Raw genomic sequence first — 16,488 nt, 5'->3', positions numbered from 1 at the left:
GATCAGTGTCCTGATGTACAGTGTACTGTTTCATGGTCAAAATCCTCGGCGTGGTCAAGGATGTGCTGTCACAGCGCAACTCTTTTGTTATGGACCGTGCACATCAATCTGGAGTTGAAGTTCCACTTCATTTGAGAGACTTGTGGCATCCTTCTCACAAAATTCAATCCAAAAATTTAGTCTGTTTGGGAGAACGGGGAAAAAAGGAGACATTCCTCCCAGATTCCAAAAAAGTATATGCAGTCCTAAATTTTTGATGCTCCCTGGGACATAACAAGATTTAATGTGTGTGCATAAATGCACAAAGAGAGCCTGGGGATTAATTCTTTTACGTGAGCCTGTATTCCATTAAGTCCTGATGACATTACAGCAGCGCCATCATAGCACTGAGCCACTGACTTTGTTTTACAATCATAGCTGTCCAACACTTCAAGTACTAAAGCAGCTAGATCATGGACTTGTATTTTCTCTGTAACGCCCTCAAATTTTAAAAATCTCTTTTACACCCATTTTAGTAACGTACTTGAGGACAAGTGGCAGCTGTGCTGTATTACTGAAATCGGTGGTCTCATTGACCATAACAGCAACGACGTTGGTGTGGTTGATCGCTTTCTTCATGGCGTCATTTAGCACCTCAGCAACAGCATGTATGAGATCATTTTGAATTTTTCCCAATTTCCCTTAAAAACATGGCAGTGGCAAGGTGGTGTTGCAATCCGGCATTGTATTCTGAGAACAAATTTAGTAATTCCAAGTAATTACCTCGATTCAGGGACTTTTCTTCCGCTTCTGGTGTGTGAAGATGGTAGCGTGAATTCACATTTGCAGCGGCCTCACCCAGTACTGGTGTGGGAAAATGGTGGCACGAACTTACTTTTGCGGCAGCCTCACCCAGTACCGTCCATGCAGTGTCTTTGTCCATGTCTGCATCTAAGTTTGTGTCTTTATTTAATGGTTGGGAGAGCTGGTGCTAGATTGGCTGGGAGAGCTTGGTCTGCTGTGTCCTGTGGGCCCAGGGACCAAGACCCTGCCTGCCTGGACCTGCGCCCGAAGAGGAAACACCGAGGGTGGTGTGACAATACGCGGAAGTGGGGTAGGCTAGCGGCTAGCCCATGCAGACCGGCAGTTCTGATAACACCGAGCGCGGTCTGGCGGCGGCCTCACCTGGCACTGACTGTGTTTTTGGTGTGGTCATGTGGAATGCAGGGAGGTGTATTGAAGGTGTCTGGCTCAGAAGACCGGCATTGGGTTGGCTGGGGGAGCCTGGTCTGCCACGTCCGGTGGGGCCAGGGACCACGGCCCTGCCTGGAGCTGTGCCCGAGGAGGAAACACTGAGGGCGGTCTGACAGGATGCAGAAGCGGGGCAGGCTAAGCTAACTGCTAGGCCATGCAGACCGGCAGTTCCGACAGTCATCCTAATGTTAGCTCTCTTGGACTGTGAAATTTTTTTTCTTTTTTGATATGTTGGATATATGTGGTTTTGTAGTTTATATATATATATATATATATATATATATATAATTTTTTGTAGCTTGTGTTCTTGTAGTTTGGATATCTATTTTTGTCTTCATGTTGCACTGCTGTGGGCTGGGGGAAATTATATTTCGTTTCATTGTGTCCCCTAAAAGATCATTCTCGCAGTCCCAAAAACATTATACAATCGATAAGGCACTTCAGTATGTTTTTAAACACTTATTGTGAAGGCCTGTCTCATCTCTGCTGCTCATCAAGCTGCAAATCCACCCTGGACACACCAAACGTCTTCAAAGGTACCACCGCCATGAGGTGAGGCTTGGTAGCCTGATATTTGAATGCTGCCTTGATGAAGCTGTTAAGGCTGGTAAAACCAGTGCTATTCCACGTACCCTCACTGGGTATTAAAAAGTACACATGGCCAGCAAAATGGCTTGTTCCGCTCTGTGCTAGCTGTCAACCCGACATGGCGGTGGTAATTGCTCCTGGGGAAGTGCCGCACAAAACCTTTGCTGGCCTTGGAAGCCCATCGATCGTGTAGGTCTTCCTCTACTGATTTCTTTCTTTTCTTCAAACAGTTGCCTTGAAAATGGTGCCCGAAGTAGATCAGCAACAATATCTGTGAATGCGGTGGCCATTGCGTTTTCCATCTGTTTGCCGGTCAAGCTCAAGTCTTTGATGGCCTCGGGGGCTAGCACACCGATACATCGCAGGGCCCTGGGGCGTTCTGGCACTACATGTCAAAATTTGATTGGCTGATGATATGATCACTCAAAGTTGTAATCAGTTTGCAGTTTTGGGCTTCAACAAAAAGCTAGCAGTACCACTGGTGCTGGTCCAAGGAGCTGTGATGCTTTTGGATGACGTAGGAAATCCCTGCTCAGTCCCACAAGAAAATACGTAATTGAATTCAGACAGCCCGCCACCACCTCTCTCCATTCCTCTTCACAACATCTTCTTGCCTCTCTTCCACTGACTTTCTTTCCCTCTTGTTTCTTCTGTCCGGGTATGTGTGTGTGTGTTTGAGAGAGCGAGGTGAGGACTAACACCACACTCTATCTTTTCTCTTCCGTCGGTTTGGATTCATTCAGGTTTTCTTAAGTTATAATACGACTAGTAAATACCAGGATGGGGTTTCTTTTTTTCTTTGTGGATTCTTCCCACTTTTTCTCCCTAATTGTATCAGGCCAATTACCCCACTCTTCCGAGCCATCCCGGTCGCTGCTCCACCCCCTCTGCCGACCCGGGGAGGGCTGCAGACTACCACGTCTCCTCCGATACGTGTGGAGTCGTCAGCCGCTTCTTTTCACCTGACAGTGAGGAGGGGGACGTAGCGTGTGGGAGGATCACGCTGTTCCCCTCCAGTCCCCCCGAACAGGCGCCCCGACCGACCAGAGGAGGTGCTAGAGCAGCGATCAGGACACATACCCACATCTGGTTTCCCATCCGCAGACACGGCCAATTGTGTCTGTAGGGACACCCAACCAAGCAGGAGGTAACATGGGGATTCGAACCATTAATCCCCGGATTGGTAGGCAACAGAATAGACCACCATGCTACCTGGATGCCCAGGAATGGGGTTTCTGAACAGTACTGACTTAAACACTGCCTTCCAACTTCCAGATTTCCACATTTAGACACAGAGGAGCAGGGTTGACAGTGATTCACGATTGAGCGATTGAATCTGACTGAAGTCTCGCCCCCTGAAAGACTCGTCTCACCCCGGTCCTCAATAAACAAGGGTTTGGTCCCAGCAGAGTGAACTCTGCTGAGAGCGTTTGAAAATGACATCCATGAATTTCTTGGACTTGGTTTGATTTGCTGTTGTTCACATGAGTGAGAGATCGAGGTCATGGTTTGAAGTGGAATTACACACAGCTGCTTTAGTTCACACTAGTTTAGTCTAGTGCACCGTGGTTTTACATGGCTAACACCGGCCTTGTTCAGCTCCATTTAGTCTCGTTTGTTGTAGGTTTTCCCCAACACTTAGAAAACTTGATTAAGCGTCGACTCTGAGGCGAATTTAAATCCATTCTCAAAAACTGATATTTAGAATCAGAATCAGATACACATTATTTGTCATTTCATTTCATGCACTTGCGCACATGAAATGAAATGGATCATCGTTTCCCTCAGCCCACAGCAGTGCAACACAAAGACAAAAACACATATCCAAAAACTACAAGAACACATATATCCAAACTAAACAAACAAAATCACTGTCCAGGAGAACGAACGCCAGCCAGGATGACTGTCGGAACTGCCCATCTGCATGGGCTAGCAGTTAGCTTAGCCTGCCCCACTTCCGCGTCCTGTCAGAACGCTCTCGGTGTTTCCTCTTAGGGCGCAACTCCGGTCAGGGCCGTGGTCCTTGGGTCCACAGGATGCAGCAGACCAGGCTCCCTCAGCCAATCCAATGCTAGCTCTCCCAGCCAGACACCTTTGACACACCTCCCCTCACTCCCCACAACGACATTAAAAACACAGTCAAGGCTAGGCGAGGCCGCTGCCAGGCCACCCTTGGTGTTATCAGAACTGCCAGTCTGCGTGGGCTAGCAGTTAGCTTAGCCTGCCCTGCTTCCGTGTCCTGTCAGACCGCCCTCGGTGTTTCCTCTTTGGGCGCAGCTCCAGGAATGGCCATGGTCCCTGGGCCCACAGGACACAGCAGACCAAGCTCTCCCAGCCGATCCAGCGCCAGCTCTCCCAGCCACCAAATGAAGACAAACTTAGACGTGGACAAAGATACTGCATGGACGGTACAGGGTGAGGCCGCCTCAAACATGAATTCACACCGCCATCTTCCCACACCGGAAGTGGAAAACTTTAGCGGCTTCTGTTCGAAAGCTGCTCAGTTGAATAATACTGGAGGTAATGGAGGCGGAACTGGCTTTCGGTAAACCTCAAACTCTGAGAAACTTCTCAGATGTTGTTGTTTTCAGCTGTAAATGTTGAGACAGCAGCTGAACAGAAAGCTGAGAGACCTCCACGTCACGTTTAAGTTTCAAACTGGTTTCTACAACGGCAAAGGGGTCGTGACGGGAGGTCAGCGTGCACACAGTCACAGCAGCCTTTACTGCCGCACAAACATCATGACAACACAGTCATACAAAACAGTCGTACACAGTACAGCAGCCATACACAATACAACAGCCGTACACAGTACAACAGCCGTACACAGTACAACAGTCATAACACAGTATAATAGTCGTACACAGTACAACAGTCATAACACAGTATAATAGTCGTACACAGTACAACAGCCATACAGTACAACAGTCGTACACAGTACAACAGTCGTACACAGTACAACAGCTATACAGTACAACAGTCGTAACACAGTACAACAGTCGTACGCAGTACAACAGTCATACACAGTACAACAGTGATAACACAGTACAACAGTCAGGAAAACTGAAGAACGCCTTTAACTAAATAGTCTAGAGAGGATTCATTTAAAGTTGTTACTGTGTGTGTGTGTGTGTGTGTGTGTTACAGGCTAATTTGTGTTCTCCAGAGCTGTGATGTTGCTTTTTATTTTACCCCCCAAGGGCTGCCAGACCATAATAATACCTTAGCCTTGTTCTGACCGCAGGCTGACCCTCTGTGTGTATTTGTGTGTGTGTGTGTTGTATTTCTTTAACAGCCTAGTCTCCTGTGGTCCTTGTCACCCCAAGCTGTTCATTTGAAGTTTTAAGACCGCCATACTCTCTTGCTCTCCCCCTCCCCCTCTCGCTCTCTCACTCTCCCTCTATCTCTCTTCCCCTTCCCCCCTCAATCTCTCTCTCTCCCCTCTCACGCTCTCTTTCTCTTGCTCCCCCCCGCCCCCCCTCATATTCTCCTGCTCTGTACAGTCACTTAGCACTTCATTAATACGAGACACCTTCAGTTGTAATTCTTAGTCAGAATCAGGGTTGAAAGCCGTTTGTGTTTTGTCACTACCAGTGGCCTGGACACACGGACATAACGCTGCGTGACGTTTTGAGTCCCCTTACGACTGAAGAGCCGTCTTTCGTCATATAAGTGAACATACTGTGTGAAAAACATGGACTTGTTGAATTTTTTAATTTGTCCAGAAGTGACGGAGCCCCCGTGTGGAAACAGAACAGCTGCAGAAGTGTTTAATGTTTTCTACTGGTCCCGTTCTCATATGCGTCGATATTTCTGTCTTTCTAATATCCAAACACCAGGGTGGAATCTTCACCTCTGACCCCAGATCAGGGCTCACAGGATCAGATTTAAAAACACGAGAAAAGATGGATGGAAGGACTGCGGAAAGAGGAACGAGTGGACGAGGTTATGAGGGCTGTAGAAACCCCTTTTAATATCCTGCAGGACAAACAGCCCTGTGTGTGTGTGTGTGTGTGTGTGTGTGATGCTAATTAGCTGGTTCTCTGTCTTAACACCCTCCTCCACCTCTGTAAAAAGGTGTCTAACACACACACACACACACACACATTCATACAAAGGCAGCTGGGTTGTGACTCTTGTACACACGAACAGTGGGGGGGCTTTTCTGATGGTGCTGATTAGTTTCAGGTGTGTGTGTGTGTTATTGTTCAGCAGCAATGTGAAGACTCTCCTCACAGCCTCTGTTCTTCATACCGAGTCGTGAAATTCACAAAGTGAAAACCCACGTTGAGACTTTTTAATCACATCGGGTGTCGTTTGTTTAAACCCGTGTGGTTAATTGTATTTTCCTATCTCCGTCCTCTCCCTCAGGTGGTGCAGCCCAGTCCGGATGAGGGAGGCAGGAGGCTCGGCGTGGCCCTCAGAACAGACAGTAGGTTGACTGGTGTGTCTGCCCTGTGTGGCTGCAGCAGAACAGAGAGCAGATCCTGTTTGCAGGCCGGCTTTCACTTTACCCACCCAGACTAACACACTACTGCTGGTTTAACCACCCAGACTATGACACCGCTGCTGGTTTACTCACCCAGACTAACACACCGCTGCTGGTTTACTCACCTAGACTAACACACCGCTGCTGGTTTACCCACCCAGACTAACACACCGCTGCTGGTTTACCCACCCAGACTAACACACCGCTGCTGGTTTACCCACCCAGACTATGACACCGCTGCTGGTTTACCCACCCAGACTAACACACCGCTGCTGGTTTACCCACCCAGACTAACAAACCGCTGCTGGTTTACCCACCCAGACTAACACACCGCTGCTAGTTTACCCACCCAGACTAACACACCGCTGCTAGTTTACCCACCCAGACTAACACACCGCTGCTGGTTTACCCACCCAGACTAACACACCGCTGCTAGTTTACCCTCCCAGACTAACACACCGCTGCTAGTTTACCCTCCCAGGCTAACACACTGCTGCTGTTCTGCATTTAATGATGAGTTTTACTTCTGTCCCTGCACATAATTTCAACCTACGTCTGTCTTCTTTCAGATCCCTCGCTTTTTCCATAGCACAACGTTGTCTGTGACTGCTAGCAAGTTTATTTTAACTTCGCGACGTTTAACACTAGAACAACCGGGAGTTCACTCCTACCTGAAACGACAATGGGCGGTCAAAACGACCGCCACGGTTTTTAAACTCTATACTGTCAAGATAAATACCCAACTGAGATATTAATGCGTGGCATATGTTAGTATGTCTGTTATGAAACTAACTGACGCCAAAATTAACATTGTAACAACTATAATACTATTTTTAAACAACTTACATCAGAGACATGGTCAAACTTGAATAGCAAAACTGAAAAAGTGAAAATATAACCTGAAAAACAAAACGGAAAACACATATTGCTAATCTAACAGAGGTAATGAGAATCAAGAACAAGAACAATTTATTGTAATTTCTATCGTGTACTTGACACGAAAGAAACGACATTTCGTTTCACCCAGCCCACAGCAGTGCAACACGAAAGATAAAAACATATCCAAATTTCCAAAAACACCCCCAAAAACGGAAAACAAAGCAAAAAAACAAAACAAAACAAAACACACAAACCGTTAACTACACCAGTGTTTCTCAACCGGGGGTCCGCGGACCCCTAGTGGTCCGTGGTGAAATTGCAAGGGGTCCGTGAAAATAAAATATCTTTAAAAAAAAGATCCTATGACATTTATAGAAATAGGATTATTTTACTCAAATGTGACTGAGACCTTTATCTACCTAAACTATAAAGGGTAACGGGACTTTTTTCTCTAATTACATCTGTTTCACAAGTGTAATTTATTGTATTTTAATAAGAGATCTCGCTCCCGTTTGCGTTGTTAAAGTTACTGCATAAAAATTCTGTTTTGTTACATATATCTGAAAGTTACTGAATACATATTCTGTTTTGTTACATATATCTGAAAGTTACTGCATAAGTATTCTGTTTTGTTACATATATCTAAGTTACAAAGAGTGAATAAATGCTATAATGCAATTTAAAATGCAGTTTCTACTGTTTCTATCAAATTGCAACCCCCCTCCCCCAAGATCAGGTGGAGGGGTCCTCAGGGTAGATCAAAAATACGCAGGGGGTCCAGGACCCCAAAAAGGTTGAGAACCACTGAACTACACGGTCCGTTCAGTGCAACACAGTCCAAAAATCCCGTTGTCCGGATAGTGAAGGCCAGTCAGGATGACTGTCGAGCTGCAGGTCTGCATGGGCTAGCAGTTAGCTTAGCTGCACCGCTTCCGCGCCCTATCAGACCGCCCTGGGTGCTTCCTTCTCGGGCACTGCTCCAGGCAAGGCCGTGGTTCTTCGGCCCACAGGACGACAGCAGACCAGGCTGTCTCAGCCGATCCAACACCAGCTCTCCCAGACATCCTAACCCAGCGGTCGGGAACCTATGGCTCGCGAGCCATATATGGCTCTTCCGGTGACGGCATATGGCTCCCAGACAATTTTGAGTTGAAAAAAAATTTTTTTTTCAAAAAAATCAGTTTGGAACTGATTTTAAAATACTTGTGATATTTCTTAATAATACTGTGTCATTTTAAAGTAAACAGAAATTAGTTTTGAAGATAAATTTCACGGGTCACGGGTCACCCGTGGGTCGGGTCGGGAACCAATGGCTCGCGAGCATGTCCGGGTCATTGTAAAGGTGAAGAAATCAATTTTATCAGATAGCCAACTAGTTTATGCGCTTCAACCCTTGTAACGGAAAAGATGGCGAAAAGAAAAAAAGACGATGATTACCGTGCATTCCAGGCTGCGTGGACAGAGGAATTTGCATTTGTGGAGAGAGCAGGATCTGCGGTATGTCTAATATGCAATGATAAAATTGCATCGATGAAACGGTCAAATATAAAGCGGCACTTCGATACGCACCATGCTTCATTTGCATCGAAATATCCAGCGGGGGACAGCAGGAAAAGGGCACGCGAGGAGCTACAGCGGAGAGTGCAGACGAGTCAGCAGCAACTACGTGTGTGGACCAAGCAAGGTGACGGGAATTCCGCTAGCTTTGCGGGGGCTTTGGCAATAGTAAGGAATGGAAAGTCATTCACAGATGGCGAGTATGCCAAAACATTCATGCTTGATGTGGCCAATGAACTGCTTGATGACTTCCCAAATAAAGACAAGATAATCAAACGAATAAAAGACATGCCCCTGTCAGCAAGAACTGTGCACGATCGTAGCATCATGATGGCAAATCAAGTCGAGGAAACACAAATTAAGGACATAAACGCCGGGACATACTTTTCTCTCGCGTTAGATGAGTCAACAGACGTTAGCCATCTATCTCAGCGCAGTATCATTGCCAGGTATGCTGCAGGTGACACACTGCGTGAGGAAAGCTTGGCTGTTTTGCCAATGAAAGGGACAACAAGAGGAGAGGATTTATTCATGTCTTTCATGGAGTTTGCTAAAGAAAAAAAACTACCGATGGATAAACTTATTTCTGTCTGTACTGATGGTGCACCCTGTATGTTGGGGAAGAACAAAGGATTTGTAGCGCTTCTCCGTGAACATGAAAAGAGAGCCATCCTAAGTTTTCATTGCATCCTGCACCAGGAGGCGCTTTGCGCTCAGACGTGTGGCCAGGAGCTTGGCGAGGTGATGTCTCTGGTCATTCGAGTGGTCAACTTTATTGTTGCCCGAGCTTTAAATGATCGCCAGTTTAAAGCTCTGTTAGAAGAAGTTGGGAATCATTATCCCGGTCTGCTTTTACACAGCAACGTGCGTTGGTTGTCAAGGGGGAAGGTGCTCAGCCGTTTTGCAGCTTGCCTGAGTGAAATCCGGACTTTTCTTGAAATGAAAGGCGTCAAGCATCCTGAGCTAGACAACACTGACTGGCTCCTGCAGTTTCACCGTCTCGTGGACATAACTGGCCATCTGAACCAGCTCAATGTGAAAATGCAAGGTATTGGAAATACAATCTCATCCCTTCAACAAGCAGTGTTTGCATTTGAAAGCCATCTGGAAGTCTTTCTCAGGGACATTGAAACAGGTCGTCTTCTGCACTTTGAAAGACTGCAACAATTTAGAGATGCATGCTTAGCAAGTGACTCCACTCAACATCTGGATCTCCAGCAGCTAGCTGGCTTTACGTTCAATCTCCTGCAGTCATTCAAAGCACGTTTTGGAGAATTTCGTGCGCGCACTGGTCTTTTCAAGTTCATCACTCATCCACATGAGTGTGCAGTGGACAAAATCGACCTGACATGCATCCCCGGGGTCTCTATCGGAGACTTTGAGCTGGAAGTTGCTGACCTGAAGGCATCAGACATGTGGATGAGTAAGTTCAAGTCACTTAATGGAGAGTTGGAAAGTCTTGCGCGACAGCGAGCAGAGCTGGCGAGGGAACACAAGTGGACAGAAATGAAAAATCTTCAACCTGAAGACCAGCTGATTCTTAAAACTTGGAACGAGCTTCCTGTGACATACCACACAATGCAGCGTGTGAGTATTGCCGTATTGACCATGTTTGGCTCTCCATATGCATGTGAACAGTCTTTCTTGCATATGAGGAACATTAAGACCAACCTACGCTCACGTTTAACTGATGGAAGCCTCAACGCCTGCATGAAGCTCAACCTCACCACGTATGAACCAGACTACAAGGCCATCGGCAAAACCATGCAGCACCAGAAGTCGCATTAAAAGTAAGACATATTTAATTTATTATACGTTAAAAATACTATATGGCTCTCAATGAAATATATTTAGAAATATTTGGCTTTTATGGCTCTCCCAGTCAAAAAGGTTCCCGACCCCTGTCCTAACCAAATAAATAAATAAAATAAAATAAAAACTCGAAGATCAAAATAAAAACTTCACACGACTGATACAAACTTAGACGAAGACGTAGACACGGACAAAGACGCTGCAAACGTGACTTCGCGCCGCCATCTTCCCACGCCGGAAAAAACGTGAAACGTAAAAAAAAAGAACGTTGCGAAGGAAATGACGCGACCAACCTACGTCACAAATACTGACATGACGTGCAAATTACGCGCGGCCATTTTGAGCGGTCATGGTCGTGTTAGGTAGATCTTGTGACTTTTTTGTGCAATTGATCTAAAACTAATTTTAATGCAAATATATGCAGTTTGAGGAGCACTCAGGGAGCGGCAGGTCTGTATCCCCACCCCGCAGTTATTAAAATTTAAAAATCAAAACGGTCAAAATGACCGCCATGGTCGTGAACTGTTGACTTTATCTGCCGTAAAGAAATATTGTGATTCATAAAATGCCATTGATAGTGAAAGATCTGACATAGTAAATTATCTAAATGATTAACTTGACTCATTTAAAGCCACGTCCTCTCTGTCCAGATACTGACTTCCTGTCAGATATGGACTTCCTGTCAGAGGGATGTGAGCTGAAACTTGAGTACTTTGACTTTTCAGGTTGATTAAGAAAAATAAAAAAATAAATGAATTTCAAGTTAAACTTTCAAGATGGCAGCTGGATCGCATCTTGCATTAAACGACCCATCCTCCCTCCCTCCCTCCCTCCTCCTCCTCCTCTCAGTCCTTTTTTCTTTTCATTGTTAAAGTCAAGTTCCTGATCCCTGCCTTTCGCTTTTGTCCCTGACCGTGAGCGAGGAGAGCTGTGTGTGTGTGTGTGTGTGTGTGTGTGTGTGTGTGTGAGAGAGAGAGAGAGAGAGAGAGAGAGAGAGAGAGAGAGAGAGAGAGAGAGAGAGAGAGAGAGAGAGAGAGAGAGAGAGAGCGTGACAACAATACTAAAGGATACCTTCAGCAATATTAAAATGGTTTAGGTCAAATCATTGTCCTGCAGCTCTGGCAGATGAGTGTTCGTGGTGATGTGACCTGTCAGTATAAAGAAGGCTGCTCTCTATACAACATATGTGTGTTTTCAATGCAGACCTTCAGGCGGTGGGCCGGTATTAAACAGCCTGATAAACATATTTACTTTGATATTCAGCCTCAACTCACCTCAAATGACCAACAGACTGACTCACTGTCATGTGTCACTGTGCACGTGTGTGCATTTGTGTGTGCATGTGTGTATGTGTGTCTAGGTGTGTGTATGTGTGCATGCACATGAATACTTTGATACGCTTTGACTTATTTTAGCATCACAATTGAAATGCACGAGTGTGTGTGTGCGTGTGCGTGTGCTCATGGTGCAATGGGGGTTTGTTACACCTCATCGCTTTCCCTTCGTCTCTACCTAGAGCCTTTGTGGGGGGTGGATGGGGGGATGGATTACTAGCATGAAAGAGGAGAATAGAAGTGGGTGGAGATCAAGACACGACTGAGCAATCCTCTTCCTCTTGCTCTCTTTTCTTTTTCTGACTTTGCTTCTCTCTTTCTCTCTCTCTCCCTCCCTTTTCCTCTCTGCTCTCTTTCGCTCTTTCTATCTCTCTCTCTTTCTCTCTTTTTCTCTCTATCTCTTTTTCTCTCTTTCTTTTCTCCCCCCTTTTTCAGTTCAGTTTCAAGAAACTCCACTAACATGAGAGGTAATGATAATAATTGGCAATTCATTTCAAATCATTTCGTGGCCCTCCTCATTTCTCTGGCCTGGGGGGGGGGGGCTCCAACAAGGCTCTGGTCTGTGCCCTCCTCAGTGTCTGGGGTGTCAGTACATGTGGAAAAAGGGCAGAAGTTCCAATTTCATCAGGAACACTGTAAGGTAAAACAGGCCAGACAGTAATATGGTGAGGAGATAAGATCTGGTGGCGGTGTAGCACTGGACATGATCTCCAGAGGGTGTAGGAGGAAGCTGGGGGGGTGTCATGTGGAGCTGCTTGGTGACCAAACTGAAGAAAAACACATTCAGTCAGTTTTGTAACAAACTGAGAAAACGCTACCAGGGCTTTCATGTCCTATCTGGGTGATATGTTTCTCAACTGTCTCCATATTTAGTCACTCCACTCCAACAGGCTCCGTCTGCAGGACTGGTGAGTGTGGAGGTGTTGCTGTTGTCTAACTGCACCTTATTCAGTAAGATGAAAAGTGTTGTGTTACTGTACAACCATTCTGTAGCGTCCACTCCAGTACATATCACTTCTCTTATCCATCTGTCTTCCTCTTTCCTCTCTCTTCTTCCTTCACCACGACTCTCTCCTCTCCTCTTTTCTTCTCTCCTTTCTTCTCCTCCTCCTTTCCATAGCTGCTCAGCGATGAGACATGAAGACACTGAAACTTTCCCAAATCCTCTCCTCTGCTAATGGGGGGGGCTACACGACTGACTGCCCCTCTTTCCTCTTGACTATCTCTCTTTTGATCAGCAGAAGGGCAGAGGCGAGGTGAGGAAGACTAGGAGGATGAAGAATATGTGGGGGGCGGAGAGAGGAGTTTAGCAGGACAGAGGAGGAGGCGTGGGATAGGACACAACTCACTGCTCCTCTTTCTCCTCCATCTCTTTCTCTGCAAAGCCTCTCTCTCTGGAGAAAGAGGAGAGAGGGATGAGCGGAAGGGTCGGGGGTCAAAGAAGAAGGTCATGGCCGAATGCTTCTCTTCCTCTCTCATCTTCCTCATTCTCTCTTCAATCTTACTGCTGCTCCACTCTGTGTCCACTCCCCCCCCCCCCATCTATCATGGTTCTTGTTTAACGGCCATATTGGTTTGGCACGTTCCGTGTGGGATTATGTTGTCGGTCATGATGGTGTTAAACTGGAAGACGGGGTCACGCTCTGTAATGAGTTGCTGGAAAGTCGTGATTAATAAATCGAGTAATAGGGCACTTATAGGTCTTATAACACACTTGTTAACAGTAGCAGGTTGTTTAAAAGCATCAATAATCATCATCTAATTTTTCATTAATTGTTAATAACAGCATTACAAGTGTGAAGGTTAAGTTTCACAAACCTCCTAAATGTTTACGTTGAGGACAAATCCTCTGGTCCACAGAGTCACTGAGGTTTTTCCATTGGCACTTTTGGCCGCGCCAAGTCAAACCATGCTGCGTCGATTTGCATTTCCATTACCAGTTCAAACCTGCCGAGTCACACCCGAGATGGACCATCGCGGGAGTCGGAGACCTGCCACCAAGCAGGTTGCAGTGACATCAGATGGCCTTCGCCTCTTCCAGACCCATTTCATTATCCTGTCTCCATGTTTCACACAATAAGCGGTAGATACCAAGCAAAACACCAGCCTGAGGGTCCATGATATGCAGCTAGCTACCAACAACCGTTGCACAGTGCAAAAGTAAACAGCACTGAAGAGGACGCTGATTTTAAATGTTATCAGCTCCAGACACGCGTCATCAGTTAAAGACACACCTCTGAGCAGGTAGCCCTGTTGTAATGGAGATGCAAATCCCAGCCACGCTGGTCTGATGGGCCAAGTCAAACCGAGTCAAATCGAGTCAAACCAAGACAAACTGAGTCAAACCGAGTCAAACCGAGCCAAGCCAAGCCAAGCCAGACCATATGTATGGAAAAGGCCTGCTAGTCTGACAAGTGCTGCGAGGAAGAGATTAAGTTAAGATGAAAAAACAAATGAAGAAAGCAACAACCCAAGATGGTTAAGAATGTTTCTAAGCTGTCTGTTAAGGTTAATGTGTGTAAAAGCACCAGATTACTCATTAATCATTTAGTAATGGGAAGTTTTGCTGCTAATGATGTGCACATCCAGTAAGTCTTGGTGGTCCGGCTGGTCTTTTAAAACTAAAACAGTTCATTTTCAAGAAAAAAACCCAACTTTCTCCTTGCCTACATGTACCAGAATTCATTGCGTGAAAGTTTCTCAATGGTGGAGATTAGAAAACGAACATCTTGGGGCATCCGGGTGACGTGACGGTTCCGTTGCCTACCAACACAGGGATCGCTGGTTCAAATCCCCGTGTTACCGCCGGCTTGGTCGTGCATCCCTACAGACACGATTGGCCGTGTCTGCAGGTGGGAAGCCAGATGTGGGTCTGTGTCCCGGTCGCTGCACTAGCGCCTCCTCTGGTCGGTTGGGGAGCCTGTTTGGGGAGAGGGGGAACTTGGGGGAATAGCGTGATCCTCCCACACGCTACGCCCCCCCCCCCCGGTGAAACTCCTCACTATCAGGTGAAAGGAAGCAGCTGGTGACTCCACATGTATCGGAGGAGGCATGTGGTGGTCTGCAGCCCTCCCTGGATCGGCAGAGGGGGTGGAGCAGTGACCAGGACGGCTTGGAAGAGTGGGGTAATTGGCCAGGTACAATTGGAAAGAAAAAGGGTGGGGAAAAAGAAAATGAACATCTCACCCCATAACATTTGTCGTCCTTCTGTCGTCCACCAAAGTCAATGGGTGACGGAGGTAAGCCTGCTGGCTGTAGCAGACTACAGAGATACGGACAACATTGTCCTGTATTGTGCACGTTACAGAGACTCTCTCTCTCTCTCTCTCTCTCTCTCTCTCTCTCTCTCTCTCGTGCTCTCTCTCGCGCTCTCTCTTTCTGTCTCTCTCTCTCCCAAATTTTTCTTTAGTCAGTATTTAAACTATTCATTATGAAGTCTACCACAGGCCGAAATCTGAAATGGTCAAAGGACGATCAAGAATTGGAGGAAAGTGGGAAGACAGTGTTGTGGTACTAGTTTTGATAAGGTTATCTGTCTGTCTCTTGTCTCTCTGTGTCTCTCTCTCTCTCTGTCTGCAGACTGTTCGGTGGTCAGTCCTCCGGGGAAACACGCCATCCATGAGGTGACCAACGTCTCTTTCACTCACTTGGCCTGTGACAGCCAGGCTGCGGTGGTCGTCCACTGGTCTCCCAGTCCGCTAGGTAAACCTGTCCGTCTGTCTGCCCGCCCACCTGTCTGTCTGCCCGTCCATATATCTCTGTCTGTCTTTCTGTCTCTAAGGGCATTTCCATATGCTGTACGATGGCTTCGTACCATGCCTGAGTGCGGTTGGTCCACCGCGGCGCTCAGCTTTCACATGAGTAATGTTGTTGTCTGTGAATGTTTTCATTCATCCAGGTCATGGTTATCCAATTCTATAGCTCTGACAACGACTCCAAAAGAGGATACATTTTGAGTCTCATCACCAGCCAGTCAGACTAGCTTGGTGTAGTCAGAAAGGCACGAACTGAGGAAGCCTCTTGGATGAGAGGCGAAACGTCTTCACGGATATACTATACCAAGTCCAGCTGCACTTGATTCAACTCCTTTGGAGAGTAATGTTGTTCCGTACTCGAGCACACGTGCATATCTACACACATGAGATCGACGCGTGCTGCACGCATACGCAGATTTGGGAGGAGACGGGCGGCATTGAGAAATGCCTTAGCCGTCCACTTCCGTGTTTTGGTACAGTTGTTGTTTCACCTGATGCGAACCTGAACCGTCCTGGAGACCACGCTGATCCATACCCGGGTACAGTACACAGTGTTCACACTTATCAAACTGGACTTTGGGGTCAAGTGTACTCGCATCCGGGTCCCTAGTGTGAAAGCACCCGTCTGTCTGTCCTTCTGTCCATCCGTCTGTCTTTGTGTGTCTGTCTGTCTGTCTGTCCTTCTGTCCGTCCATCCGTCTGTCTGTCTGTCTGTCTGTCCATCTGTCTGTCTGTTTGTCCATCTGCCTGTCTGTCCTTCTGTCCATCCATCTGTCTGTCCGTCCGTCCGTCCTTCTGTCCATCCATCCATCTGTCTGTCTGTCCTTCTGTCCGTCCATCC

The 16,488-nt window shown here is 46.7% G+C and overlaps 1 protein-coding gene across 1 annotated transcript in view; it reads left to right on the top strand.

Annotated features, from left to right (window-relative positions):
• The window catches only part of il17rd (interleukin 17 receptor D), an 80,316-nt gene that overhangs the window by 39,194 nt on the left and 24,634 nt on the right, over positions 1-16,488 (top strand). The window contains exons 2-3 of the mRNA XM_056272775.1: positions 6,193-6,253; positions 15,472-15,594. Coding sequence (XP_056128750.1) covers positions 6,193-6,253; positions 15,472-15,594 — 184 coding nt within the window. The remainder of the gene's footprint in view (positions 1-6,192; positions 6,254-15,471; positions 15,595-16,488) is intronic.

The sequence above is a fragment of the Lampris incognitus genome, chromosome 2 (assembly GCF_029633865.1).
Source record: "Lampris incognitus isolate fLamInc1 chromosome 2, fLamInc1.hap2, whole genome shotgun sequence".
NCBI classification, from domain to species: domain Eukaryota; kingdom Metazoa; phylum Chordata; class Actinopteri; order Lampriformes; family Lampridae; genus Lampris; species Lampris incognitus.
Note: the sequence above shows the minus strand (reverse complement) of the source record. Positions and strands in the feature narration are given on the sequence as shown.